We start from the raw sequence: 27,824 nt of genomic DNA on the forward strand, positions 1-27,824 counted from the left end.
TGCAGGGCTCAGGCTGAGGGCTGCTCCTGCCCAGTCCCTGCTCTGGCTCAGGGCTTGGCCACCAGGACGTGTGTGGGACAGGACCATCTCAGGGGAAGCTCCTGGGGTGGTGGAGCCCAGCTCCCAGCCCAGCACTGGCAGCAGCAGGGAGCTGCTCCCCACATCTCCTCTGCCTGTCTTGCAGATCATCAAGTTCCAGCCCCACGCTGTGGGCAGGGACCTGCTCGTGCCCCACTGTCAGGCTGCAGCCTCACCACCCCGCCTGGGTGGCCCAACACAGGCCATTGTCCTTTGCATCAGGCCAAGTGACACCTCCATGGCTCACTACAAAATATCCTGAGACCAGAATATCCTGGGACTCTGCAGTGCCAAAAGAAGTTGGAAATGCAGGATTTCAGTCGGGTCCTGGCTGCGTGCAGTGGGACCCTGCTGTGCTGTGGTGTGGGTGTGTTCACAGTGCACTTCATGGCACCCCTCACTCAGCTCCTGCTGGGGAGAGGCACGCCCTGGGGAACACGAGTGGACTCTGACTCTTGGACTTCAGCTCCTCTGGACACTCCTGATGCATCTCCTGTCATCTCTGGCCACCTCACCTGAGGGCCCCAGGACTCTGCAGCAGTGTCCCCTGCCCTGACTGCTGCTCTCCATGGCACAAACAGGAGCATGGGGCACTTCCCACCCCACCGGGACTGCGGCTCCAACGCTGACCTGCTGCATCTCCAGACAAAGCCACAGCAGGAAATCCCCACCAGGTACTTGCAAGCTGTCGGGGAGCATGGGCTTTTCCCAAGGAGTCTCATCATGTTCCCTCCTGCCTTTCATCTTCCCCAGGGTTGCATGTTTCTGATCCATGACATGTCCCCCGCTTTCATTTTCGCCACCTTTGTAATTTGATTTTTCTTTTGATCTGTTTCACAATTTCCCCCAATTTTCTGTTTAGATTTTGAAATTTGGCTCCTGCCCAGCAGCAACACTGTGCAAAAGCAGATTCCTTGGGAAAATCACAGGAACAGAATGTGCACGTAACGAGACTTCTCCTGAAAAATTTCCCAGACAGCAAGAATTTGCAGCTTAGGGACTTCCCCAGCCCAAGGTAGTGTTGATGGCTTTAGTAACAGGGGGGTTTTTCCTTCCATAAATCTACATGGTTTCTCCTTAAACTGCATGTGAACATTTGGCTTCTGTGACTTGGTGTCACCTGCAGTCCCAGAGCTCCCGGTGACAATATCGTGGCTATGTAAGGGACAACATCGGGCGGGGGGGGGGTGTGGTGTGCTTATTTTAGTTTAAATAAGGTATTTAAAATGCCATTTAATTGCTTAACTCAATGTCAGTTGTAAGTTCCTGTCCACTCTCTATCAGAGAGGTCTGGACAAGCTCTCTGTTGTCTCTCACCCAGACTGAGGGATCCCAACCCTGCAGCTCCTTCTCCAGATCTCTGATCCTGCTGCTGTGACTCCACACTGTTCCTGTTCCACAGCACCCCTGGCTGAGGTGGGAGCTGGGAGGGAGCCTGATCTGTGCCTGGATCTCCATTAAAGCACCATGAAATCAGGCTGCTCATAGGCAACAGCTTCTGCTCCTTGCCATTCCCCCTGGGATGAGCAGAGGAGCACCCCAAACCACCCAGGTCACAGGGTCACTGATGTTGGTGAAGCTGCAGAGCAAGGCTTGGGTGGAGAAGCAGCGGTGCTCCAGAACATTCCTGCAGTGAGCTGAGGGTTGATTCCCTCCTCAGCCTCCAGCTGGTGGAACAAGCACCACTGTCCCAGGAAAATGCAGCACAGCAGGCAGGGAGGAGGGATCTGCCTCACGTCTGTGAAGGGAACATTGACATGGGAGCGAATTCATCACCTCCTTATGGACAATGAGTTTCCAGGATACAACAAGGGCTTAATTAAGCACAACCTTCTATAAACATATCATCTCACGTGGGAATCCAGGGCTTCCCTCTGGCTGTCCTGGCTGCCCTGGGACCCTGGCAGGGCTCAGGAACCCCCCTGGACAGAGCCCCAGAGACACTGTCTGTGATCTCTGCCCATGGAAAAAAGTTTTCAGTCTTACAGGATGAATTACCAGCTCTGAGTGTTTGATATAAGTAATAATTAAGTGTGGCACGGGTGCAAAAGTAAAATTTTAGGATTCTAGATTAGGGGTCCAAAGGGGACAAGATGGAGGAAATTGGGTGTGCCTTGTCCTTTTTCTCCCCCTTCATGCCCTCCATGTCTCACTGTGGTGTTGGCATTTTTCTGTTGGTTCAGGCTGGGCACACACTGTCCAACGTAGGTGACAGATATTGGCACGTTATTGTAAATGCAGCCCAGGGAGTTTCTGGTATTTAATGTTTGTAACATCCCACTGAGGGCAGAGCCCCACACGCTGCCCTGCAGGACAGAGCTGGGCAGGGCAGCAGAACATGTGAGAGATCAACAGAATAAACAACCTGGAAACCAGCACAGACCAATGATGGCTTCTGCTTTGGCAGCGGGGCTGACAGACAGAGATTTTCTACAATCTCAGAATCATCAATACCTCAGATTCTGACAATCTCAAACCTCCTAGGTGGTCATCAAGGAGAACAGGACATGAGGAGACCAAACAGGAAAAAATAGAGAGAATCTCTGCCGTTGTGTTCTCCTCACTGCCAGTGAAGACTCAGGAGAGCCAGGGCAGGTGCTGGGAGCTGTGGTGAAGGGAACCAAAGGTCCTGGGTGATGGGAGGGGCTGCTCAGATGGGGTCTCTCAAAAGGATGAATGCAACTCTGACTTGGGCTGGTTGTAATTCCTGGCAGCCACGGGAAGGATCTCTCCCAGCCTGGGCAGTCCAGGCACACTCAGGGCACTCCATGGCCTGGAGTCACAGTCTGGGGCACTCCAGGTGTGTCTCCCACACTGCTGGGAGAGGGACTGAGCTCAGCAGAAGCAAGAGGACCGTGTGCTGGCCAAAGGTGCCTCAGGAGGAGTCTTTGGGTGTCTCATCAGAGCACCATGACCTTCCCAAAGAAGCTTCTGGAAGAAGACACCTGGGGGGGACGTGCACAGCTGGGCTCACGCCGGGTGATTTCAGCTCTTCTGGGAGCTGGGGTCTTTGGGGTTTGCAAGGGGAGCCTTTATTGAGCTTCTTCCTCAAAATAGTCCAGGCACAAAGACACACCAAGGAAATCAGGGTTTATATAGAGATCTTGAGGGGTGGGGCAGAACACCAGGACCAATGGGGTGAGGGCATGGGGGTGGAGCAAAGGGGAAGGACCAATGGGATCCATTGTATCTGCATGTGACAGAAAGGCATGCTGGGAGGAGGTTTTTCCTCACCCTAACAAAGTTGTTGCCTGAGGGATTCACACTCCAGGGGAGGACAGGGGGCTCTTTCCCCTGTTGGACCACGTTTGGAGCAGGCAGTGCCATGGGGCACCCCAGACTCTGAGGGAGTTGGGATATCAGGGAATCCCTCAGGCCTTGCCTCTGGATTTTGGTTTTTATTGTTGTGTGGTGCCTGTAAAAGGCTGTGCCCAGGCAGTGCTGCAATGCTGGGAAGGAGATTATGAATTTCTGCATAAAGTAGGATCTGTCACTTGGGATGGACAAACTTCTACGAGCATGACAGAAATGTGAATATGCTCAGTTCTTAGGGATGGGACCTGCCAACTCTGTGCTGCACAGAAGCCAAAAGGAAACTGCATCTGAATTAGAGGGGAGCCTGGATGGTGGTGTCACTTCCCTGTCACCTCCTCCTCTCTGGGGTCTCTGAGAAAGGGGCTTGAAACTCTTTCTCTGCCCATGCCAAAGCTTTCATCTCCTGAGAAGGGAAGGGGCTTTTGTTTTGTGGGCTGTACAAGCCCTGGTGATTCCACGGAGTCCTGGACACCCTCTCTGGAGTGTGGGACCTGCTGCCAGGCTCTCTGAGCTGTATGGACCAATTTGCAGCTCAGATGAGGAGAGGGGTGGGTTTTGCCAAGCCCTGTCTGGCAAAATGTGAGTATACATTTAATCAATATCTGAATATCAGAAATTCCCATTAAGTCAAATCCAGCATAGAAGAAACATTGAGTGGGAATATTTTTTTGCATTTTCATGAATCCCTCAAAATGCCTTTTCTCCAAAATCTCACAATATTTGGCTCTTTGTGGAGAATCAAATGAAGCCAGGTGGCAACTGAAATTGGATTAAAATGCCCTTGGAAACACCCTAGATAAAACCCCTAGGTAGGTGTGCAATCACTGATGATGCAGGTACCTGCCCAGATGGCCACGGCACAGTGAGCACAGCAACAAGCAGCTGTCTCAGAAATTATCTGTTTTAGAAAAAACATGACCATTGTGCCTTGGGAAATGCCCCTAAACCTGCTGTCAAACCAGCACAGGTCAAATCAGCTCTGAAATAAAATAACTGAGCTGGAGAAGCATCTACAATGACAAGCCCTGGAGCATGACCCAAGGAATTGGGATACAGGAACTTGCCAGGACAGGAGGCTCTCACAGAGACAGCCTGGAGAAAGAACAGCTTGGGGGAACAGAAGAGCTTTAGAAAGAACAGCTTTTCTGGCTTGGGAGCTCCATGGCAAAGCCTGAGCCCTGGGACAGTGAGAGCAGCCTCAGCCTTGGGGGGACCCTCTCAGGTCCTCAGGTATTCTTGCTGCCTTCCTATTCTCCCCGATTGTCCTCTGCCCTGAGGAGTCACAGCCTTGTTCTCCAGAGTCCTCAGCACAGCTGAGCCCCAGCCCTGCCTCTGGTGAAGCCTTTTCCCTGGTGCTGTTGGAACACAGTCCTGGCAGTGCAGAGCCACTCACATTCTGCTCTGGGACCTGCTTCATTGGAGCACCTTGTCCTCCTCCAGCTCTGCCCGGTGTCTCTCCTGACATCTTTTATTCAGACACCAACTCATCTCCTCCTTTGTTGGAACCCCGGCCTGGTTCAGGGGTTTTGTGTGGTGGCAAAGTCTCTCCTCCAACCTGTGCTTCCAAAGAAAACTCAGCAACCTCTTGTTTGGTCTCAAAGCAGTTTATTGTAAGTTATCTAAAAGATTTTCTTCTCTGGCTGCTGTGGTTTGCTCAGGCAGAGGCACACACACACCCTGACACCCTCTCTGTCTGCTGTCTTCTTCTTCTCTCTCCTTTGTAACTAATTCTACTATAATATCTAAACTTTTGTGACTGCTTGTTCTTCCTGCAAGGTTGGTAAATCATTCTATGGCTCAAACCCAAAATCCCAGCTGTTTCCAGCTGCCTGCCAGGGTCTCAAATGCTTCTGACCAGAGTCTGAGGAAAGGGCCCTGGGCTGCTCTGGAATGCAGAGGACTGGGGCTGTGGCTCCAGAGCACACAGATGTGGACAGCAAGTCCCAGCAGAACTGCTCTGACCTCCCTGGCCACAGGCAGCAAGGTCTGGATGTGGCACTGGGACCACAGCGTGCTGCTCTCCACCTGGTTCCACCTCAGGGGCTGCCTCCTCCTGAGCTGGCTGGGGACATCTTGGCACTGTGGCTGAAAAATCTTCTCAGAAGCACAAATGCATTCCCTGAGGTGCTCTCAGAAAATGCTGATGTCTGTAATTCCTTGATGAGCAGGCTTGTATCCTCTGCGTAATGTTGTGGTAGCAAGGAGTCAAAAATGAGAGAATTATCAAAAGCAACCCCTTCCCAGCCATTCCTATACAATTTTCTGGAAAATGTGGATGTTTCATCCCTGGAAGAGTCCAAGGCCAGGCTGGAGAGGGCTTGGAGCATCCTGGGCTAGTGGAAGGTGTCCCTGCCATGGTGGGGGGTGAATGAGGTGGGGTCTAAAGTCCCTTCCAACCCAAACCATTCTGTGATCCTTTGAAAAATAGCATCAAAAGTGGTTTTCATGCAAACATCCCTGAACAGGGGTGACAAAATCAGCAAATCTCTGTGTCTCACCTGATGAGTCCTGCCAAGGGCAGGGAAGGGGAAGAGCTTTTCAGAGGGGCACGAAAATGGAGCTTTGCTGCTCCTTGAATATTTAGGCAACAAGGTTGAGATGAGGCTGCAGCTGAGCAGTTCATGGGTCAGTCCTGGGTCTTGGGGAACTCTGAAAGGGCTGAAACAGTTACACCGCCCTTCTTCACCCCATTTTTCATGGTATCTGCTACTCCCATCTCACCCCCTTCGTGAAGCCACAGACTTTTGTGAGTCAGTCATGCACCTTCCTCTGCTTCCCCTCCCAAACCACAGCCCAGCTCAAGCCCCTGTGCCACCAGGGCCAGGGGCACAGCCCAGCTCAGGACAGAGCAGGGCAGGAGTGCAGGGCTTCCTCCCGTAGCAGGACTGGTGTGAGATGGTGACTGTGATGTTGTCCCTGCTTACCTCAGCCCCTCTCCTGGAATCACCAGTCCTTGACAGCTCCTCTCTGCCAGCCAGGCAGGGACAGTGCTCAGGATGCTCAGCCAATTTTGGTGCTTGTGAATCCCAGACACATTAAGTATTTCTTCCTCTGAAGTTTAACGGTGCATAAATAATATTTAATAAACAACCTTTGACTTTAAACAAACTTATTCAGATAGGTGATGTCTGCTCAGATCTCATCTTTTAAGAATGCTCATAAATGCTGGACAAGACTGATCAAATCTTGCAATGTGGCTTTAATTTACATGTGCTCAGTCTCTCCCAGCACATCACTGTCAGTGTTTCAGTGAAGGACACATTACTTTTGAACTATTGTTTCAAAGGTGGGCCAGAAGGGGAGCAAAAAGGACGAGCCCAGATGCAGACTGGAGAACAGCAGCAGAGAACAGGTCCTGTCCCCCCACATCCTGAGGCCCCCGGGGATCCTGCTGGGTTCTTTGCTCCAGGACGTGCTGGGTTTGCCAGCCTCTCACACAGAGGGATGGGCAGCAGGGCACCTCCAGCTGGGCACAGAGCCCTTCTCTTCTGTTGGACTATGCCTTTGTCTGATCTAGAGACGGGGCAACTGAGACGCATTTTAAAAACTGTTAGTCCATTTTCAGTCTCATGTGAAGGTGAGACAGTGCAGACGTAATTCACGCCATCACAATCAAAAGCCAACTATTTCTTAATTCCAATACAAAGCCATTCCCTACGAATCCATTTCCTACACTCACCCATTGCCTGGGGGGGCTGGTTTCACGTGCCTGTCCAGACCCTTCCACACCTGCAGCTCCACACTCCTGGCATTTTGTGGGAGTGTTTTCAAGGGTAGGCATTGCACCTTTATCCCAATGGCCACTCTTGAGTGCTGGAAATTGGCTTCTGAGCTCTTCTGTGAGGGTTTGTGTCATTACACTTGGGAGGATCAGGCTGGGTGTTGAACCCCCTTCCTCTGGAGGGTTCAGGCTGGGTGTTAAACCCTTCCCTGCAGGGATCAGGCTGGGTGTTGAACCCTTCCCTGCAGGGATCAGGCTGGGTGTTAAACCCCCTTCCATGGAGGGATCAGGCTGGGTGTTAAACCCCCTTCCATGGATGGATCAGGCTGGGTGTTAAACCCTTCCCTGCAGGGATCAGGCTGGGTGTTGAACCCTTCCCTGCAGGGATCAGGCTGATGTTGAACCCTTCCCTGCAGGGATCAGGCTGGATGTTAAACCCCCTTCCCCTGGAGGATCAGGCTGGGTGTTAAACCCTTCCCTGCAGGGATCAGGCTGGGTGTTAAACCCCCTTCCATGGAGGGATCAGGCTGGGTATTAAACCCTTCCCTGGAGGGATTGGGCTGATGTTAAACCCTTCCTCTGGAGGGCTCTGCATCTGTAGGACGAGTGCTCCGAGAGGTGTGGGGATCCTTGGGGGTCTGCAGGACTTGGCTGGACAAAGCCACAGCCATCCTTGTCTAGATTTGAGAGCTGCCTGTCTTGGGATGGGAGGTTTGTCTGGAGACCTCCAAAGGTTCTCCTTCCCCCCAGCTCTTCCAGGAGATGTCACCTGTGCAAGGCAGCTCCACGTGTCTGTGTCGGGATCTGCCTCCACGCACAGCAGAGCAGCGAGCTGGAGCACACCGAGGGGTGTGCTGGGGGCTGCGGGGTGCCCGGGCACAGCGGGTGCCTTCCCCTCTTCCCTGACGCTTCCCTGCCCTAACAAGTGCCCGAAGGCAATGCTGAGGCTTGGAAAGGGGCACTGCGAGCACCCCGGAGCCTGGTACCGAGCCCCACCGAGTCCCGCGGGGATGGAGGGATCCCGGGGGATGGAGGGATCCCGGGGGATGGAAGGATCCCTGGGGAAGGAGGGATCCCTGGGGGATGGAGGGATCCCGAGGGAATGGAGGGATCCCGAGGGAATGGAGGGATCCCGGGGGGATGGAGGGATCCCGAGGGAATGGAGGGATCCCGGGAGAATGGAGGGATCCTGGGGGAATAAATGGATCCCGTGAGGACGGAGGGATCCGGGGGATGGAGGGATCCCGGGGGATGGAGGGATCCCGGGGGGATGGAGGGATCCTGGGGAATGAATGGGTCCCACGGGGATGGAGGGATCCCTGGGGGATGGAGGGATCCTGGGGGAGATGGAGGGATCCCGAGGGGATGGAGAGTCCCAGCGAGGATGAAGGGATCCCTCCGGGATGGAGGAACTGCGCGGGGATGGAGGGACCCGGCGCGGCGTCCCCGAGGGCTGGGGGGGCGGCGGGTCCCCAGGGAGCCCCGGGGGTTCCCGGCGGCGGTGGGACGGGACGGGACGGGACGGGACGGGACGGGACGGGACGGGACGGGACGGGGCCGCCCCGCCTCCCGCTTAAAGAGCCGCGGCGCCGGGCGGCCCGCAGCGAGCTGGGACCGGCACCGCCCGCACCATGCGCTCCGCCGCCACACTCCGCCGCATCCTCCTCCTCCTCCTCCTCCTCCTCCTCCTCCTGCCGCCGCCGCCCGCCGCCGCCTACTTCGGGTCAGCACCGCCCGCGGGACCGGGGGGAGCGCGGGGTCCGAGCGGCGGCACCGGGACCCGGGGCGGGGACGGAGTGTCCGGGGCAGCTCGGGGTGTCCGGGGGCAGCTCGGGGTGTCCTGGGATAGCTCGGGGTGTCCCGGAGCAGTTCGGGGTGTCCCGGAGCTGTTCGGGGTGTCCCGGGACAGTTCGGGGTGTCCCGGGACAGCTCGGGGTGTCCCGGGGCAGTTCGGGGTGTCCCGGGGCAGTTCGGGGTGTCCGGGACAGCTCGGAGCGCCCTTCGGGACCCCGCCGGGCCGCGGGAGCGCAGTTCCCCGCGGATGCTCGGCGGAGGACGAGCGGGGGCTCCGCGGGGCTGCCCCGGTGCCCGGACACGTCCCGGTCGCTGCGAGGGGTCCCGGGCGAGCCGCGCACCTGCAGCGCCCGGAGCATCCCCGCAGTGCCCCGGGCAGCGCTGGCACCGGGCCGGCGGGCGGTGCGGGCAGGGCGGGAGGGACGGGGACACGGGACACGGGACACGGGACACAGGGACACACGGGGGACACGGGGACACAGGGGACACGGGACACGGGACACTGGGACACGGGACACTGGGACACGGGACACGGGACACAGGGACACCGGGGGACGGGGGACACAGGGGGACGGGGGACACAGGGGAAACAGGGGACACGGGGGACACAGGGGACACGGGGTCCTGGGGTCGCAGGATCTCCCCGAGCTACCAGCGCGCCCGGACAGAGGTGACCAGAGGAGGATTTACCGTGCAGGAGCGGGATGTGGAAACGGGTGGGAAATTCTGTTGGCTGGGAAAAAAACCGGATGACAGCCCTGAAGCGCGCTCCGGGTCTGCTCAGGGTGCGAATTAACCCCGAGAGGGGCTGGCAGTGATCCCTCCCTGCTCCCCTGGGGAGAAGGTGGGAGGTGGGGGCTGGCACACGGAGCTCAGCAGGCAGGGACGGGGGACGTGAAGGTGCTTAAAGGCAGCCCAGGGACGGAGGCAGAGCTGCTGCTTTAGGATCAGAATCACTTGGGCACAGCTGTCCCTGGGTTTGTGTCTTCCTCTCATGTTTTAGTTTGCTTGGGATAAAGGCAAAGATGGGTTTATAACAGGTTGGGTCAATGCAGAATTTCTCATGCCGAGTGTTTTGGGGTTTTTGTCTTGTTTTCTGTGTGAGCTGCTCCTCAGGCAGGATTTCCAGAGTCTCATGGCAAACAGAGCTGTTGGTGCACGGATCGGTGAGGGTAGAACGGACACGAGCATTTGCATTTCAGTGACTGTAGCACTCAGGACTGCTCTGTGCTGCCTTGCACACGTGGAGGGTCCTGTTCCCTCTCCACCGATCCTCCCAGCACATGCCAGCACTTCTTTCTGTGTCTGCTCAAAGTGTCTGCTGCCTTGCCACTTCTCACCCAGGACACGGCTGGCATTTCATTCCTGCTGCAAAGCTCCTTAAAAATCATCTGGATTTAAAATGTATTAATTGTATCGTTCAGCCTAATTCGCAGCGCAGCCCCTGCTGGGGGGCTCTCCTTTCTCAGGCACTCGGAGCCTGTGGCAGCGCTCCCTCACTCCCCAAGGGGCTGGGCTCAGGGGGAGTTCAGCTTTGCAGCCACAGGGCTGTGCCCGTGGCTGTGCCAGGGAAGTGAATGAATTTGTGCTGCCCTCCAGATAACAGCACAGAGCTGTCAGTGACTCTGTTAAAGCAGCCTGAGTGATCCTTTGCTCTGTGTCAATGATTTTTTTGGTACAAGCAGGTTTTTGTGTGTACAAGCACGCGGAATTGTGCGCTTTATTTGGTTTTAAATGTGCTTTAAAAATTTTTGTTTGGTACAAGCATGTGAAATCTGTGTGTGCTGCCTCTTGACCATGCACAGCTCAGGATCTGAGGCTGTAGGTTCAATTTTCAGTGTGGGTTTTTTCCCTTGAGGGGTCTGGCACAGGTGTGTCCTGCATATTGTCACCTCTTAATCTGAAAATCAAAAGAAGAAACCCAGATAGAAAATTGAGTTGATAGACTCGAGAGGAACTTGAGTATTTTAGAAGTGAATATTTGATGTGGCTTGGTTTGAGAGAAAACCAATCTCACACCTAAATAATTACTGAACTGGAGGGGACTGGGGACCCTGGGTCAGTGGTCTGCTTCTAAGTTTAGCCAAAAGGGAGAGACTGAGGCAAATCAGCCAAATATTGGCTTCCCAAACACTTAATGGAGAAAACCTGCAGAGATTAAGAACGAGTAAAGGAGGCTTTTGGGTGGCAGCATGCAGAGACAGGACCTGAGCCCTTGCTGCTGTGGACGTGGCAAAGGTACCACCTTCCACTGTCCCAGGTTGCTCCAAGCTGTGTCCAGCCTGCCCTTGGACACTCCCAGCTTGGACAGCCACAGCTGCTCTGGGCACCCTGTGCCAGGGCATCCCCACCATCACAGGGAACAATTCCTTCCCAATATCCCATCCAGCCCTGCCCTCTGGCAGTGGGAAGAAATCTTTCTATTATGGTTTTAGGACAAATGGGAATACATGACAGCAGCTGTGGGCAGAGCTCCAAGCCCATTCCCAGGACCTGGAGCTCTGGCTCACTGGGGCCTGTGCACTGGCTGTGCTTGAGCAGATCCTGAACTCCTGGAGCTGGGTCACAGGGGGGAAATGAAACTCTGCTTTTAGGAGAGGGAGAGAAAAGCTCTGTGTGAAAGGTGGCCTGGCTGTTGCTGGGGTTGTGTTGGGCTTGGCTCTCTGGATGCAGGAATCCAGGAGTGTGCAGTGTCCTCACCTCCTGACTCCCTTTGAGCTGGTTTTGCTTCCACCTTTGCTTCAATCCTCCCCAGCCCTGCAGCCTCCTGTAAAGCATTCCCTTTTTATGCTCTTCCTCTCAGGATGTTCAGCTCCTCAGGTGGTGGGAATGTCTCCAGACCTCATTAAAAGCTCTAAGCCTCCTGTTGTCTCCTTGTTCACGTTTCACAAGGTGAAAAGGCATTTAGGATGTGCTGGAGGGCAAAGAGCTTCTCCCAGGGCAGAACCCAGAAGAGACCCACCCCAGGTAGGAGGTTGGTGGGAAGGTGATCAAAGCTTTCTCTTGGGGAGGCCGCTGTGAGCAGGCTGGGACGTGTCTCACCCATGGGCCAGGCTGGCCCTTGCTCCATGGGCAGATTTCTTTATACCTCACCCTGAAATTCCTGTGCTGGCTGCAGAGGTGCCTGGGATCTCACAGGATGTGCAGGCTGGGCTCACAGCTCCTCTTGATTCGACCCCACCCATCAAAGGCACAATTTTTGCTCCTTTCCTGCTGAAAGGATTTTTGGGGCTCTTAGAGACTATTGAAGCAGGGCCTTGCAAAGTTTTGGAAACAGCATCATGTGTCAAATGATACCTTAAAGTAAATATGATCATCCCTAAAAAAGCTGTCCTCACATCTCCTGTATCCTTCTTAAGGTGTCCAGCAAGCCTTGGTTTCCACCCATTAACTCAGTTACCCACATTTCATTCTTTTCCTTGGTAAATCTCTTACCGCAGCATTTCCCTGATAAATCTGATGGACCAAACACACCTCAAATAACTGGACACTCTGATGTCCAGTTCTGAGTGCTCCTGGAAAGGTTTCTGAGGATATTTCTCTTCCTGTTGAGCTGATAATTAAATGCTGATGTTATTTACAAGCTGCATTCCTGTTCCTCAAAGGACAAATGCTTTTTCAGGAGGGTTTGCTACAGCATTGCTGTTGTCATTGTCGGTCACACAGAATACTGGGGTTTTAAAAAAGAGAGAGAAAGAGCAGAAATGGAGAGGGAGGGAAACTTTCAGCTGAGATCTGGGAAGGCTGAGGATGGACTCTGTGGTGAAACAGCAGACTGCAGATGCATTGCAGAGGGAAAGGCTTTTCATGGATGCTTTTGATTCTCTTCAGCCCCCAGACTCTCTTTAGTCACTATCTCAGTGTAGCACAGGTTCTAAAACCCCATCCCACTGGGTGCTGAGTGTTTCATGCCAGGAGTGCTCTGGGGAATGTGGCCAGTTCAGAGTTAGAGTGAAAATCTGCTCTCCCTGTAATGACTGCCCAGCACTGCCCCGGGCTGGGATCAGCCCTAGAATCAGGATCCACAGGGAAATATTTCATGTGGCTGGGCAGGGAGGTGGAAGGAGTCAAACCAAGGATGCCCAGACTGTGGGAGCCCAGAGCAGGTGAGGGTGGAGAGCAGGAGCCTCACCTGGGTACTGCTCTCCTCCTAAACTGAGAGCTCTTCTGATGCAGGAATTTTATATCCTGTTCTCTGTGGAATTTCAAGATAAATATTTAAAAAAAATTAGTCTGGACCTGGACACATCATCTGTTACTGCTCCCAGACAGGGCTTGCAGCAAACAATCCATCTCAGAAGATTCTGACTCACAGCATCATGTGAACTCATCTGAGGTTTTAATTCCAGCTTTTTCTCATTGTGAGGAGCAGAAACTTCATAGAAAACCTGGAGGATAACAGGTACAGAGACATGTGCCTGAGAGGCTGAAATGACAGGTCTGAGGAGGGAAAGTAAAGGGTTTTGACATCAGCTGTTAAATCTCAATATTGATTATTGAGATTTATAGGCTGGATGCTCTGGGGATTTCTGCCACCTCCTTTGCAGGAAGTGGGGGTACAAAGCAGAGGAGCCATCCTGATTATCACAGCAGTGCAACACTCACAACCATCCTTTCTCCAGGGACAAATGGAGGGGATTGAATTGTGCTGTTTCTGGAAGGATGAAAACTGCTTGACAGAAGCGCTGGGGACAGAGCAGAGCTGGGGACCTCTGTGCCCTGCACAGGCCTTGCTTCCATCTGTCCTGTCCCACATTCTCTCAGCCCTTCCTGAAGGCTTCTTGCAGCTCTCTGTGGGGTGTAGATATTCCTGTGGAACATGAAAGGCCCCTGAAATCAGATATGGAGTCCTGTTGTGGGCTGCTTTGATTTTCTCCTTACTTGGGAGAGGTAGGAAAGGCATATTTTTACTGGTTTTTAAGACCTTTCAGATCCTTTCAGAGGACATTGGGCATTGCACAGGAACAGGCTCTCATTAAAAGTCTCTTAAGAAGCTGGAATGTGGCTGGAAGGAGATTAAAGGAAATAGATGAATTTAGCAAAGGGCTTAGACAGAAAAGGAGAGAGAAATAAAGTTGGAGATCCTTATTGTTCTTTCAGATTGCAAGCAGGTGTGCATTAATTCAAAGAGTTCACTTTCTTTCCTGTATGATCTGTAGATAATAAACTCTAAATCACCCAAAACGATGCAGTTTGCCTGACTGCAAATATCTGCATATTTTATATTTAATCTTGTACGAATGTTTGCACACTCTGATCTCCATCAGATCCTGTGCTGGCTCTGCCCTGATAAAATGCAGTTGTGGTGGGAGCCTGCAAAGCTTCACTCCAGGGCAACCTCTGGGGCTGTCCTGGCTCTGAGAGAGGCTTCTGCTCCAGCTGTGCCACCTGCCTGGCCTTGGGCACCTCCTTGAATCCCTCTGCTGCTTGTCTCAATAGAAATTAGTGCAAGAAATTTGAGTTTTGGGAGCTGTGTCTGTGCTCTGACTGTAAGACTCCTGATCTTGGGAGCTGGAATTATTGATATAATTGATAAAATTATTTCCTGCTGACATTGCCCTATCTCAGGTGACAAGGGTGAGAGTTTGCACAAGGGAGACTGTGTGTTCTGGGTAGCTTTAGCCACTTGGATTTAACAATTTACTGCTTATTTCATCAGCTGTGTTCTATCCATCTGGTTATTTCTGACCTCCTTTTTTAGAGGGAAAAAAAATGTTTTTACTCCATGTGTTGCTGCTTCAGAAATTCAACAACAATTATAATAATAAAATATGCACCACCACCACCATCACCACCACCAGTAATACTAATACTAATACTAATACTAATAATATAGGTTTGCCTGTGCAGCCAACTATCTGTGTAGGATGCTGCATTTCCTTTTTCAGAATTTAAAGTGTTGCTGGATCCAGTTTTAGGAAGTGTTTTTCCCATGAAGCTTTTGCTTTGAATGGTGAAAATAATGAATTAGACTCGGTGTCTCTGTGTGTGGTCCCAGGCTGTATTTGGTGCTGGAAATGGAATCAAATCCTTCAAAGGTTTTTATGGTGCCTTTCTTCTCCAAATATCAGCACCCAGCATCCCTCAGAGCCTGGAGAATGGCAATGCCACCTTCTCCCAGATGCCACTGGCGGGCCAAAGGACATCCTTGGGATAATCCCTGCCCAGGGCTGTAAAACCAGGCCAAGTCTGAGGTGGCTTCACCACCTTCACCAGCCCTGGGTAACAGCAAATGTGAAAACAAAAGCATGAACAGAAGGAGGGTGGCAGACTGAGATGCTCCCTCAGAATCTTTTGCAGCTTCAGGCAGCCTGCACATCCAGAACTTCCTGTGCCAAAGTATTTTTGTGTTTTCTGGTCCCTTTATGACTTTGTCTTCCATGGTTTGTATGAATACAGGGATGCTTCAGCATTCCTTGTGACCTGCATTGAGAAGGGCTGCAAGTTTAACTACAGCCTCATTTATTTTAAGCCTAAAAATTAACAAATTACCACAATTCCCCCTGATTCTTCTATTTTAGAGATCAGAATAATCTTTACTCACTTGGAGGACAGTCCTGCTTCCACAGCCCTGTGTTCTTCTGCTATCCCTTCTTCTCCTGGTGGGAATTGTGGGAGGTATCCAGCCCATCTTGCACAGGTTTTTTGGAAATCTGTCAGCTGTACATGTCCAGGCAGGCAGTATCCTCTGCCCTTGGTCTGTGTGTGCAGTGACTCCTGCAGGTGTAAGAGGCATCACCACCTTCCACAGAACTTGTGTTGACTCTTCACCACTGTTCTGCATTTGACCTTGGCCCACCAATTCTACTCTGGTTTTAGAGTTTCTCTGAGCTTGTCCAGGACAGCTCTTCCCTGGTTTGTGTCATTCATCAGGTCTCTTGTAAATCTTGCAGATCCCTTTGCCACCTTTCCTCCCTTTCACACAGCTTTCAGCAATACCTTTGCACCATGTTCTCCTGGATGTGAATCAGGCACTCCTGGGCTACAGAAAACTTCATGGTCTTGGCTTTACAGCTGCACTTGAAATCCATCAACCCCCCAACAAACCTGGGGGAGCTCAACCCAGGTTCACACAGCCTTTAGTGAAACTGTGTCTGCTCAAGGGCTGAATTTCTGACTTCACATTCAGCCCACGGCTCTGGCTTTGCACTGCCTGCTCTCCCTGTCCCCCAGGAGAAGGGATTCATGGATTTTTGGCCAATTTCCTGGGCCCTTGGGATAAGGAAGTGTAATGGCAAGAACAAACAGTGAGCAGTTATCTTGCAGTTCTCTGTTTTGTCCCTGGGACTCCTCTGCAGTCAGAGCCACCCTCTGCACTGAGCTCCTGCTGCTTCCGAAGCCCTGGGGAGGGCTCAGGCTGATCACCCCTTCCCCAGGAGGGGGAGGATTGGTCTGAACAGTGACTGAAGCCACTGCTGCTGTCTGAAACACCTGGAAAGGGATTAAAGATGTTTTAGTTGGTATTTAGGACACTAAAATGAGGATGGAGACTGGCAAGAGGGGATATCTTTTTGTTCTGGAGGGGATTTTGGGGGGGTAGGATGCCTAGCATGGGTGGCACGTGGCCAGTCAGGAGTTTGGTACGTGGAATTTGGGAATGGTGCAGCTGTGCTTTCAAGCAGTGAGTGATTTGTGTTGTTATATCAGACTCTTAAACTGCTCAGTGACACCTCCCCCTTCCTTATTTCCTCTCTCTGTGCCATGAACTTGGGAAACTTTGGTGCCAGGGGGCACAAACACTGCATGGCACAGGGAGAGGAGCCACATTCCCACTCTACTTGTGGCACTTTTCTGGAATGTCAGTGCTGGAATCCCACGGCAGCCAGATTCTGGTGAGGGTTGTTATTCTGACATAACAGCAACACCAGCACTGTCCCACTGTCCCTTTGAGTACTGTCTGAACATCCCTAAATCAGACTTTTGCTGACCTCTGAGCCTGCCCATGTGAATTCTGGCACATCTTGAGCTTCAGAGCTTGTGCTTGTGCTCCCAGGGACATCCCAGCCCCGTGAACAGGTTGGTTCACCAGTGTGTGCTGGCTTTCAAGCACCAGGGTGAGCCAAGCAAAGCCCTCCAGTTGGTTCACCATGGGCTGGTCTCAGTGCCTTGGGTCAATCTCGTGTCCCTCAGGGCATTTCCTCCAGCTCAGGTCTGCCTTGAGCAGCCTCTGGGCAGAGTTTGGGGCCAGGCAGGGCTCTGAGCTGAGCAGCCTGAGCTGCTCTCTGAGGTTCATCAAGCTGTGTTAATTTGAGTTTCTTGGGCTGGACCTGGCCCCAAAGCTCTGTGTCTGTTTCCAGCATTGCCTCTTTATTTCTTGGTTCACTGGGACATCTCCTGGTTCTGTCCCCCAGCTCAGCAGTGACAATGGGAGGGAGAGATTCTTCTGACCCACTCGGTTCCAAGGTTGAATCCTTGTGTGATCCACAAGGGTTCCAAGGTTCTTGGGTTGTTTGCAGGTCTCTGGGTGTGTTAGTTAATTACCTTTGTTCTTAATTACAGATGTGTGAGCACATCTGGGTGCTGAGGCTCCTGTGAGAATGGGCACAGGGTTCTGTGGGATTGGGTCAGCAGAGCTGTGCTCCAGCTCCTGTGCCTGCACAGGCTGGGCTGACTACAGGGAGATCTAGAAAATAGCTCAGGAACAGCTCAGGAACACACTTTAAACATCTACAAAGTACAGGGGGGACTCAAATCACAGCTGCAGTGCTTGGCTTGCACGCTCCATGATGAAGAGAAAGTGCCCAAAAGTAAAGGTTCCAGAGTATTTCCATTGATCTGTCTGGTTTGGGCATTTTTTGAGGCTCTGGGTGAGCCTAGGTTTGGGAAGCAGGTGACACTCCTGGTCAGTGCTGCTCCCAGTTTGCAGTCCCCAAAATCCTGCTTCAAAGTAAAATAATTTATCCGTGATTTTAAGCATCCTGAAGATACCAGGTGAGTTTTGCAAGAAAAGTATTGTCTTGCCATGGAAAGTGAAACCATTTGTCTCCAATGTTTGTGACATCTTTCAGCTGAATTGCATTAACACATAAATGCGTTGCTGTTGCATTTGGCAGGACATTTTTATTCGACCTTTCCTGTATTTTTTTCAGCAAGGATATGTTTTCCCAGCAAAACTCATGCTTGAGGAGGAAAGTGGTCACTGGTAACATCCTCCCAAATGGCCTTTCCATGCTGTGGGGTGTGGTGCCAGGGCACACAGACCCTGGGAAGGAGCTGGCTCCTGCCTTTAGGAGGCACGCAGAGCTGTGACACAGCGAGCAGCAGCCGTGGTCTGTGTGACACTGGTGTCCTGTGACCCATGAGTGGCAGTTGTCATGTTCTCTCCATGGAGCCAAGAGAACTTCCCATGGGGCTGCTGGTGACAACACTCATGGCTTCCTCCTCCTCCCCATGGCATCAGTCTGGGACTTTGCCCTGCTGTGTGGTGGGAATGGGACACCAGATCTAATAAATCTGTATTGATTAGTCTTCTGAGCTGGTAAAATGCCCCAGCCTGCAGCTTCCTGAATATCCTTCCCTTCTTCACATTTCCCATGATGGTAACCTTAGAATCAGCACTGAATCCCAAACTGGTGTGGGTTGGACCTTTAAAGAGCACCCAGTCCAGTCCTGTGCCATGGGCAGGGGCACCTCAGGGTGGCTCAGAGCTCCTGCCCAGAGTGACCCTGGATGATCCTGATGCCTCAGGTTTTTGCTTTTATATTTTTCAGGTTCTGTGCTGCTTTGGTGGGTGGGTCTGGGCTTCATATGAGGGGATGGTGAGTTCTGCACAGAGCAGGGAGACAAAACAATTCCTGCTCCAGCTGGGCACCAAGGACAGATGAGCCCAGGAGCACAAACAATGTGGGCTGGAGAGAGAGAAACAAGCAGGATGGAACTGTCTGGGCTAAAGCTGGAATTGGACAATGAACTCCAATGTGCAAATGGAGCAGAACTGATAAAAGTGAGAGACCCCGTGACCTGTGGGGCATTTTGTGACCATTTTGGTTCACGTGGGGTGCAGCCCTGGCTGGGCTCTGGTGCTGCCCAAGGTGGATCCATTGAGGCCTCCTGATAAATCCCTGCTTTATTCTTTATCCCCTCTAGTCTCTGTTCTAGGGCAGCTTCTCAAGGCATCAATCCCAGGGATGTGCTCCCTAACTCGCCTCTTCTCCTGCTTCTCTCCTTCCAGCCTGACCGGGAAAGAAGCCCTGACCCACTTCCCGTCGCTGGGCGCCGCGGGGGGCTCTGGCCCAGGCAAGGGGCACGTGAAGCAGTGCGAGCTGCTCCAGCTGTCCCGCAAGCAGAAGCGGCTGTGCCGGAGGGAGCCGGGGCTGGCGGAGACGCTGCGGGACGCGATCCGCCTGGGCATCCTCGAGTGCCAGTTCCAGTTCCGCAGCGAGCGCTGGAACTGCAGCCTGGAGGGCCGGCCCAGCCTGCTCAAGAGAGGTACAAGGTAGTTGGTGTGCTGGGGAACTCTGGCTGCAGCCCCCGGGATGGCCCAAATTAAATCTCCCACGATGTTGTGGTAGAGATGGAGACGGCACAGAGCAACACGCTCCATTTCCAGAAGGCTTCAAACTGCTTTTAGTACAGTCTGCATAACAGGTGCAGAGACACCTGCCCGAGGGGCTGAAATGACAGCTCTGAGGGAGGAAAGTAAAGGGTTTTGATATCAGCTGTTAAATCTCAATATTGATTATTGAGATTTATAGGCTGGATGCTCTGGGGATTTCTGCCACCTCCTTTGCAGGCAGTGGGGGTACAAAGCAGAGGAGCCATCCTGATTATCACAGCAGTGCAACACTCACAACCATCCTTTCTCCAGGGACAAATGGAGGGGATTGAATTGTGCTGTTTCTGGAAGGATGAAAACTGTGCTTGACAGAAGTGCTGGGGACAGAGCAGAGCTGGGGACCTCTGTGCCCTGCACAGGCCTTGCTTCCATCTTTTTATACATTATTACAAAACTGTTAAGTTTTACCCTTCACTCTCTTTACTCAAAGTGCTGATTGGAATAGGCAGTTGCAGGTTTCTCTTATTTATCCTTCTTTCTTTCTTGGTTTCTGTGTCGATGACCTTGGTAGGAAATTCTTTCAGGGGTGAACATGGATCCTCTTTTCAAACTTCCCTCTGGCTCACAGAAGTCACTGTAAAACCTCTTCCACAGTTGTTGTGCAGGGAAACTCTGGCTGCAGCCCCCAGGATGTCCCAGATGAAACCTCACATGAAGCAAAGTGATGGGAGTGCTGAGATCTCTGTTTCACCCAGCGATGGGAGCTGGGCAGTTTGGGCTCCTCTGACACAAAATAATCCTTGTGCTCATCTCCCCAGCATGGTTTGTCAGGGACTGGAAAATGGGAGGAGGTTCACATCCTTGGCTCCTTACACTGAGCTCCCTCCTCAGCTGGGGTGGTGCTGTGGGAAAACAGGGTCAGTTAAAGGAAATAATCTTTACTGCCTTGGATATTCATGTATGTAAACCTCTGTGATTCTCAAATGCAAAATTTAAACCTGTTTACTGTTTGAAAAGCTATTTATCTGCAGGCAGACATCTCAATGCATGTTGACAAATCTCTCCTAAGACTCTTTCACATAAATTTGGAGAAATTTGGGCACAGTGGACAGAATACCCATGGGGTTTTTGTTTCCCAAAATGCTTTAGATGAAGAAAATGTCCTGTAAGGTCTGGATTTGAGGTAGAAGGGAACATGACAAATCCTTCCAATGCTTGAGAAAAATACAATGAAGATGGACACTCAAATTATTTCTTAATAAAAATTTCCGGAGAATGCAATAGGGTTTGCCAGACCTGTCCTGATCCAACCAAAGCCTGACTGTTACAGAGTTTCAACACTTCAATAACTTCTATTAGCACTTACTAAGCTTCAGTCTTCAGATTTATTGAGTTTTAGTGCTTTGATAATATTTTGCAACTTAATGATTTTAAAAAAGGACCTGAAGAAGACAATATTAATTTTGACGAAAATAAATGCTAAATTTAATTAACATTGAGATAAAAACTTTTTAATGTTTCCTTTTAAAATTATCAGTTTTTATTACATGAAATATCAACTTAATATTTAATTAAGTCAGCACATGCAAGATCAGATTTTCTTCATTCCAAGGCTCTACTGTGAATTTTTTAGCAGGCAGTGGAAGGAACTCTTCATGATCATTTTGAATGTCTTTCTCACATCTGCACCTTCATCAACCTCAAAGAACTTGAAAATGACAATTGAATAATCCTCATCTTCAAATAGCTGGAAAACATTTAATTATCTGGCGGTGGCATGCCTTAACATTTCCATGGGCTCCTGACTGACAAAATAAAATATCACCTGTAATTTCAAACCTGTTTTGGCAGATGGGATAAGTGTTTGAAAACTTTTATTACACAATCCTAAGGATCAAATGATGATTTAATACAGCCAGGTATGCTGTGTGCACCCCTGTGTGACAGGACACTTGGCTGGGAGCAATTATTAATTCTCATTTTCCTTTAGCTTGCAAAGGGGTTTGTTTCTTTCATAAAGAACATGAACATGGCTTTCAGCTGCCACTTTTAATCTGTTTGTGACATTTGTTGGAACTTTCTTGGAAATTGTTGATCATGCAACTCTCCCCTGTCACCCAGGTTGTGACGAGGCATTTTAGAAATGTTTAAATCATTTGATAGCTCCATGGTCTTAGAGAAACCATGAAGAAAAATACAGATTTTTAGCAGTCCTAAATGGTCTTAAGAGTGCAAGAGAGTGAAAAAGGTCCTTCCCAGTGAGATGGGCCATTTTTGTAACAGGTGAAAAGCCACATTCAATTTGCAATCACAACTGACAAACTTCTGTGACTGATCTGGGTCATCAGTGCTTTTCCTGCTTCTAGAGATGCCAGAAAACAAACAAACAAACAAAAAATAAGCCAAAAGTTTTCTGGTTCTGGAAACGCCAGATTTACTTTGCCAGTCTGCACCATTTGTTGCTCTTGATAGTTTTCTGGGTACAGCTGGGAAACTCCTTTTGCATTACCTGCAGCCTTTCTGTGGCACTCATGACACCTATTACTCCTCAGTGATCCATGCAAAATCCTCCTGCATTCTTCACTTCCTTAAAGATCCATGGAAAGAATTTAAATTATTTCAAGCCACCTTGTTACACAGGGGCAGTTGGTGTCTTTATGTAAAACATGTAAAGCAGTGATGCCCTTTTCATGTCCTGGGTGTGCTGTTGAGGGCTGCTGGAAGTCAGGTAAAGCAGGATTTCATCTCAAACAACTCAGTGATCTGGGAAAGGAATACCTTTAGCAAAGAGGTCAGAGCCAGCCACTCACAAAATCCTTCTTGAGAAATGAGTGCTCTGCAATCCTTCCATCCCTTAATCCACTCCTTTGCCTCCTGCTGGTTGGACTCTGACCTTCCAGCAGTGGTTTCACTGTTGTCATGAAGAATCCAGGAATGGTACAGCAGAGGAGTGGTGACTCACAGACACAGAATTTCCATGACGGGAGATTTGGAGAAAAAATTATTCTGAGCAAAAAAACCCTGAGCAGCTGGCATTGGAGCCAGCCCTGCTTTGAGCAAGAGGTTGTTCTGAAGACCTCAACACTCCTTCCATCCTAAATCTTTTTGTTGCTTTTTTTTGGTTGGTTGGTTTTGCTGTTATTTTCAGGGAGATGCCTCCTCCACCTGCTCGGAAACGCTCTCACTCCTTCACTACAGCATTGAAAACTCTGACCCTGAGCATCTTTCCTTTGGCAGAGTCACCCCACAGCGAAACTCCTCCCGTTACAATTTTCGTTGTGGTCTGGAGCACACCACAGCACACACCAGTGCATTGCAGCAGAAATCCTTCTGTATTTATAGGCTGCTGAGCTAGGAAATCCTGCTGGTGAGCTCAGGGCAAGGCTTGGACACATGGAAGGCCCTGCAAGAGGGAGCTGGTTTGTTGCTGCCTCCTGAAATTCATCTCTGTGAGGGATGCTTGCAGCCAAACTGCCCAGCAGAGACATCTGCACCCAGGTGTTCCCCTGCACCGAGAGCTTTGAGGTCCATTTTGTCCCTGACAAGACACTCAGTGGGGTCAGGGGAGTGACCCATTCCCAACCTGAGAGCCCAGAACTGGCTCCAGGCCCCACTGCCTGTGGTGGCAGGAGCTCTGTTGTCACCGTGGGAGGAGAGATAGCAGGACACATGGGGCAGCCTCTGTTCAGATCCCAAACTGTGCTCCTTGGAACTGGTCGCTGCCATTTGTGGTGTGTCCTCCTGAAAATCCAGCTCCAGCAGCTGCTCTGCCACACTTCCCACAAGGGCTGAAGGACAGATTTTGCTTCCCTCATTTGTTTTGTGAATTAACAATTAAATGGTGATCGATTCCTCATGACAGAGTGGAGGGAATCATCTTAGACTTTTCAGACAAGGATTTGGCAGCCTGGTGATATTGAAGCCTTGTTTGAAGGAGAAGGAGACATTTCAAAGTCTGCTGGGTATCTGCAGTTGCTGCTGTCTGCAGTGGCCTGACCACAGCAATGGCCTCTGATTTCCAGTGGGCTGAAAACTGGCCAGGAAAACATGGGGAAAACAAAGCATCTGAAATAGCAGGAGCAGTGTGGTGATCCACAAAGTCAGATTTAGCAGGGGCTGTGGAGCCGACGGGGCCTGCTGGCTCCTCATGGCATGGGAAAGGACCTCCGGAATGCTCTCCTCACCTCTGGGATCAGTGTGTCAGAGGGGATGTTGGGAATCTGGTAAGCATTTAGGGATTGGCTACTGGAATGATTTAGCAGATTTAGGATCTCAAGTATCAGTTATCGTCTCTTAGCTTCTTTGGAGAGGGTTAGACACTGTTTGAAAATGTGTGAGCATCATGCTGCTGTCCACAGCCTGCATTGACAACGTCCCATACCAGATTTTACAAAACTTTTGGTGGATTTTGTGATATTCTTTCATTATCTTTAGAGTACCCCGAGAAATTTTGTAGAGGATCATCGACCAGAAAGATTAATTGCAAATTATTGCCCCAGTGGTTACAGTAACCAAAAGGGTGAGGCAGGAAGCAGATTGTTGGTTGATCTCCTTGTCTTCTCCATATTTCTCCAGCTCTCTCCTCATGTTCATGTTGTTGGTAGATCTTTACCTAAAATTCTTCAATTCCAAAGAGCTCCTATGAAGTCTATTGAAGTTGCTAATGAAGCCTCTTCATTATGTTCATGATTAGTCACATTTTTCATTCTTCTTGCTGGCAACCATCAGGAGAACTCTTTGTCCCACTCTCTTGGTCAATGTTTATGGTGGACATCACTCAGATTTCAGCACTCAGTGTTCTGATCCACTATTACAGCGGGGTGAGTTCTCTGAGGGAACAGAATGATGGAGAGGTTTGAGGTTGGACTTGGTGAATTCTAGAAGTGGCTTCCAACCTTTGCTCCAGGCATGGCTCAGTGCAGGTCCAGGTTAAGTCTCTGTGGTTGTCTCTCTCTCTCTTCCATTATTGGGAAAACCAGATTTTCCTTTTGATGTGGAAGGAAATTTGGAATTTTCCCATGTGGAATATTTGTCTACTTCATTATGTTTTCTTACATGCAATGTGTAAGTGCTTTGTCTTCCATAAATCAAACTTTTTCTATTTTGACTGATCTTATCCGTTCCTGTACTCAGAGCTATTGATCAGTCACCTGTCTCTCTCTTTCTTGCACTAATTCCTAAATTTTGGACTTGTTAAACAATTTTGCAATAGTAGTTTTTTCCCTGAAAATGAACTCTAGAGGAAATATTAAGACTTTCCCCAGGACTGAATAGCAGAGGAGGTAAATATAAATAAACAAAAATATTTTAGCACTTGAGTCAGGTTTGTGTCAATCAGAGTTTGTGAAACTTCTGTGAAGCTCATAGGTATCAATATTCCTATTCCTGTCTGATCTCATGTCTCTACACTCAATTTTCATTCAGTCAGTGTACTTTGTTTCCAGGTTAAAAGGTCACAGTCACACCATGACCTCAGGGATTGTAGCCAAGCTGGGAATCCTGCTTTGGGGAGGAGAACAGCTTCAGAACACACCCCCACAGTCACTGGGAGTAGATAATTCACAGAGAATTCAGAAAACACGCACACGTGTGTGATTTTCCTTCTTGCCAAGATGTCCTTCAACATGGAACCCTTCCCATTCCAACTACATGTGGTCTTTTCATAGAAAATACCACTACAGTCCCAGTTAAAAACATTTTAAAATAACAGGTTGAATCTGGGACACTTTCTCAGCCTCTATTACAGATTTCCTGACCTTGTGACAAAATGTGATTTCAATGATGGTCTGTCATTGCACCAATCACCTCTGTGCTGGGGACAAACAGAGCTTGGTGGCTGTCACTTTTTGCAGTTGGGTGTTTTCCCAGGACTGTTTGTCTGTTGCCACCCTTGCCTTGTCCACATGGAAGCAGTCATGGGTGAGACTGGGATGTCACTAGACCACTCCCTTCAACCTCTGCTTCTCTGCTGGGGACGGTGTGGGAGCGCCGCAGGAGTTTGGTCACTTGGTATTTGTAATTATTGTGCTTGGCTTTAGACGGGAGAGGCCCTTGCTGATCCTCCCATCTCCCAATCCTTCTCCCATGCAGGTTTTAAGGAAACAGCCTTCCTGTACGCCGTGTCCTCGGCCGCCCTGACGCACTCGCTGGCGCGGGCGTGCAGCGCGGGGCGCATGGAGCGCTGCACCTGCGACGACTCCCCGGGCCTGGAGAACCGCAAGGCCTGGCAGTGGGGCGTCTGCGGGGACAACCTCAAGTACAGCACCAAGTTCCTGAAAAAGTTCCTGGGGCAGAAGAGGATCGGCAAAGACCTGCGGGCCAAGGTGGACATCCACAACACCAACGTGGGCATCAAGGTAGGAGCTGCACCGGCGGGCCTGGGATGAAGTTTGGACACAGTGCGAGTCTTCCAACCCATCCTGTTCACTGCCCTGCTCACAAACCAGACCTGTTAACCTGTGTGTCCTGGGCCTTGTGGTGCTGAGAGTCCCTGGGAAGTCTCCTGAGCTCTTGTGTGAGGAGATGCAAGTTGAGTGGCAGAGGAACATCCTGTGTCCTCCAGTGGTCCCAGGGTGGGTGACAGGGAGACACAGCACAGTGACAGCTGTGAACCTCCACAGCTGAATGACTCCAGGGGTTATGCCAGGGCCACAGGTGGTTCTGAGAGCAGCTGCAGGTTAGAGCTGGTGGCATGTGTGAAGCAGATTAAAGGCTGAAACTCTTGGGATCAATTATGAGTCTGCTGGTGACTTGCTATGGAACAAGTCCTGTCACAGGTTCGGGTCAGAGAGACTGTCAGATTGAACATTTTGATCTGTAGGTTACAGACTACTGACTCATCATTGTCTTCCATTTACTGAGTCAAATTGTTTAATTAGAGCACTATCTTCATTTGAATATACCAAAAGGAATCCACCATGTTGGAGATACTCAGTTTTATGATTTACTACTCTTACTGTGCCAAATAGAATTAATAAGAACTTATTTAAGAACTTACTTGGTGTTCAGCTAATTGTCCTCAGGCTATCCACTCTCTGGCTCATCTGTCAACTCTGTAGCTATTCCTCTGCTTTGGTGGGTTTTTTTTTGAGGGTTCTTTGGGGGTTTTTTGGTGTGTTTTTGTTTTGGTTTTATTTTTGTTTGTTTGGGTTTTTAAAAAATTATTATTATATTTTTTCTTCCATTGAATAGAAATAATGCCAACAAAACTGAAGTACTTGCAGCACTTGTCTACGATCTGAGGTGTTGCCTCTACCAGAACTAGGTCCTGGCAGGTAATAACCACCACTCTTCTTCCTCCTCAGGCGGTGAAGAACGGCCTCAAAACCACCTGCAAGTGCCACGGCGTGTCCGGCTCCTGCGCGGTGCGGACGTGCTGGAAGCAGCTCTCGCCTTTCCACGAGATCGGGCGGCTCCTGAAGCTGCGCTACGACGATGCTGTCAAGGTCTTCAGCACCAGCAACGACGCCGTGGGACACTCGGAGCTGGCGGGGCCGCACAGACACGGCCACTCGGCCAAGCAGCCCGCCCTGCCCCGCCCCACCGACCTGGTGTACGTGGAGGACTCGCCCAGCTTCTGCCGGCCCAGCAAATACTCCCTGGGCACCGCGGGCAGGACCTGCTCCCGCGAGGGCAACTGCGACAGCATGTGCTGCGGCCGGGGCTACAACACCCAGAGCCGCCTGGTCACCTTCTCGTGCCACTGCCAGGTGCAGTGGTGCTGCTACGTGGAGTGCCAGCAGTGCATGCAGGAGGAGGTGGTCTACAGCTGCAAGCAGTAGGGACAGCCCTGAGGGGCGAGGCGAGTCCAGGGGAGCAGCAGGGGGACAGGGACATGGCTCTCTGCGGTGGGATGAGGGCCAAGGCGGGCACCAAATGTGTGCATTGCTCTTCCAACCTCAGCATTGAGATGCTCCAAACCTCGGTGTTGAGACGCTCCAACCTCAGTGTTGAGATGCTCCAACCTCGGTGTTGAGATGCTCCAGCCTTGGCGTTGAGACGCTCCAAACCTCGGCGTTGAGACGCTCCAAACCTCGGCATTGAGATGCTCCAAACCTCGGCGTTGAGATGCTCCAAACCTCAGTGTTGAGATGCTCCAAACCTCGGCGTTGAGACGCTCCAAACCTCGGCATTGAGATGCTCCAAACCTCGGCGTTGAGATGCTCCAAACCTCAGTGTTGAGATGCTCCAACCTCGGCGTTGAAATGCTCCAGCCTTGGTGTTGAGACGCTCCAACCTTGGCGTTGAGATGCTCCAACCTTGGCGTTGAGATGCTCCAACCTTGGCGTTGAGATGCTCCAGCCTTGGTGTTGAGATGCTCCAAACCTCGGCATTGAGACGCTCCAAACCTCGGCATTGAGACACTCCAAACCTTGGCGTTGAGATGCTCCAAACCTCAGCGTTGAAATGCTCCAGCCTTGG

General features: G+C 50.9%; 1 protein-coding gene across 1 annotated transcript; it reads left to right on the forward strand.

Annotated features, from left to right (window-relative positions):
- The first annotated feature begins 663 nt into the window (after window positions 1-663).
- Window positions 664-27,184, forward strand: WNT9B (Wnt family member 9B). The gene is made up of 4 exons (XM_021551506.2): window positions 664-752; window positions 19,080-19,336; window positions 25,494-25,759; window positions 26,708-27,184. Exons 1-4 carry the CDS (start codon window positions 664-666, stop codon window positions 27,182-27,184), a joined length of 1,089 nt encoding a protein of 362 aa, XP_021407181.2.
- The last annotated feature ends 640 nt before the right edge of the window (window positions 27,185-27,824 follow it).

The sequence above is a fragment of the Lonchura striata genome, chromosome 25, assembly GCF_046129695.1.
Source record: "Lonchura striata isolate bLonStr1 chromosome 25, bLonStr1.mat, whole genome shotgun sequence".
Classification (NCBI taxonomy): domain Eukaryota; kingdom Metazoa; phylum Chordata; class Aves; order Passeriformes; family Estrildidae; genus Lonchura; species Lonchura striata.

Bases quoted from the DNA above. Each gene is read 5' to 3' on its own strand.
- WNT9B (XM_021551506.2), top strand. From the start codon at position 664: ATGGGGCACTTCCCACCCCACCGGGACTGCGGCTCCAACGCTGACCTG. The intron at 19,337-25,493 runs GTACAAGGTAGT...TCTCCCATGCAG, and splicing joins GCCCAGCCTGCTCAAGAGAG to GTTTTAAGGAAACAGCCTTC. The intron at 25,760-26,707 runs GTAGGAGCTGCA...CTTCCTCCTCAG, and splicing joins ACACCAACGTGGGCATCAAG to GCGGTGAAGAACGGCCTCAA.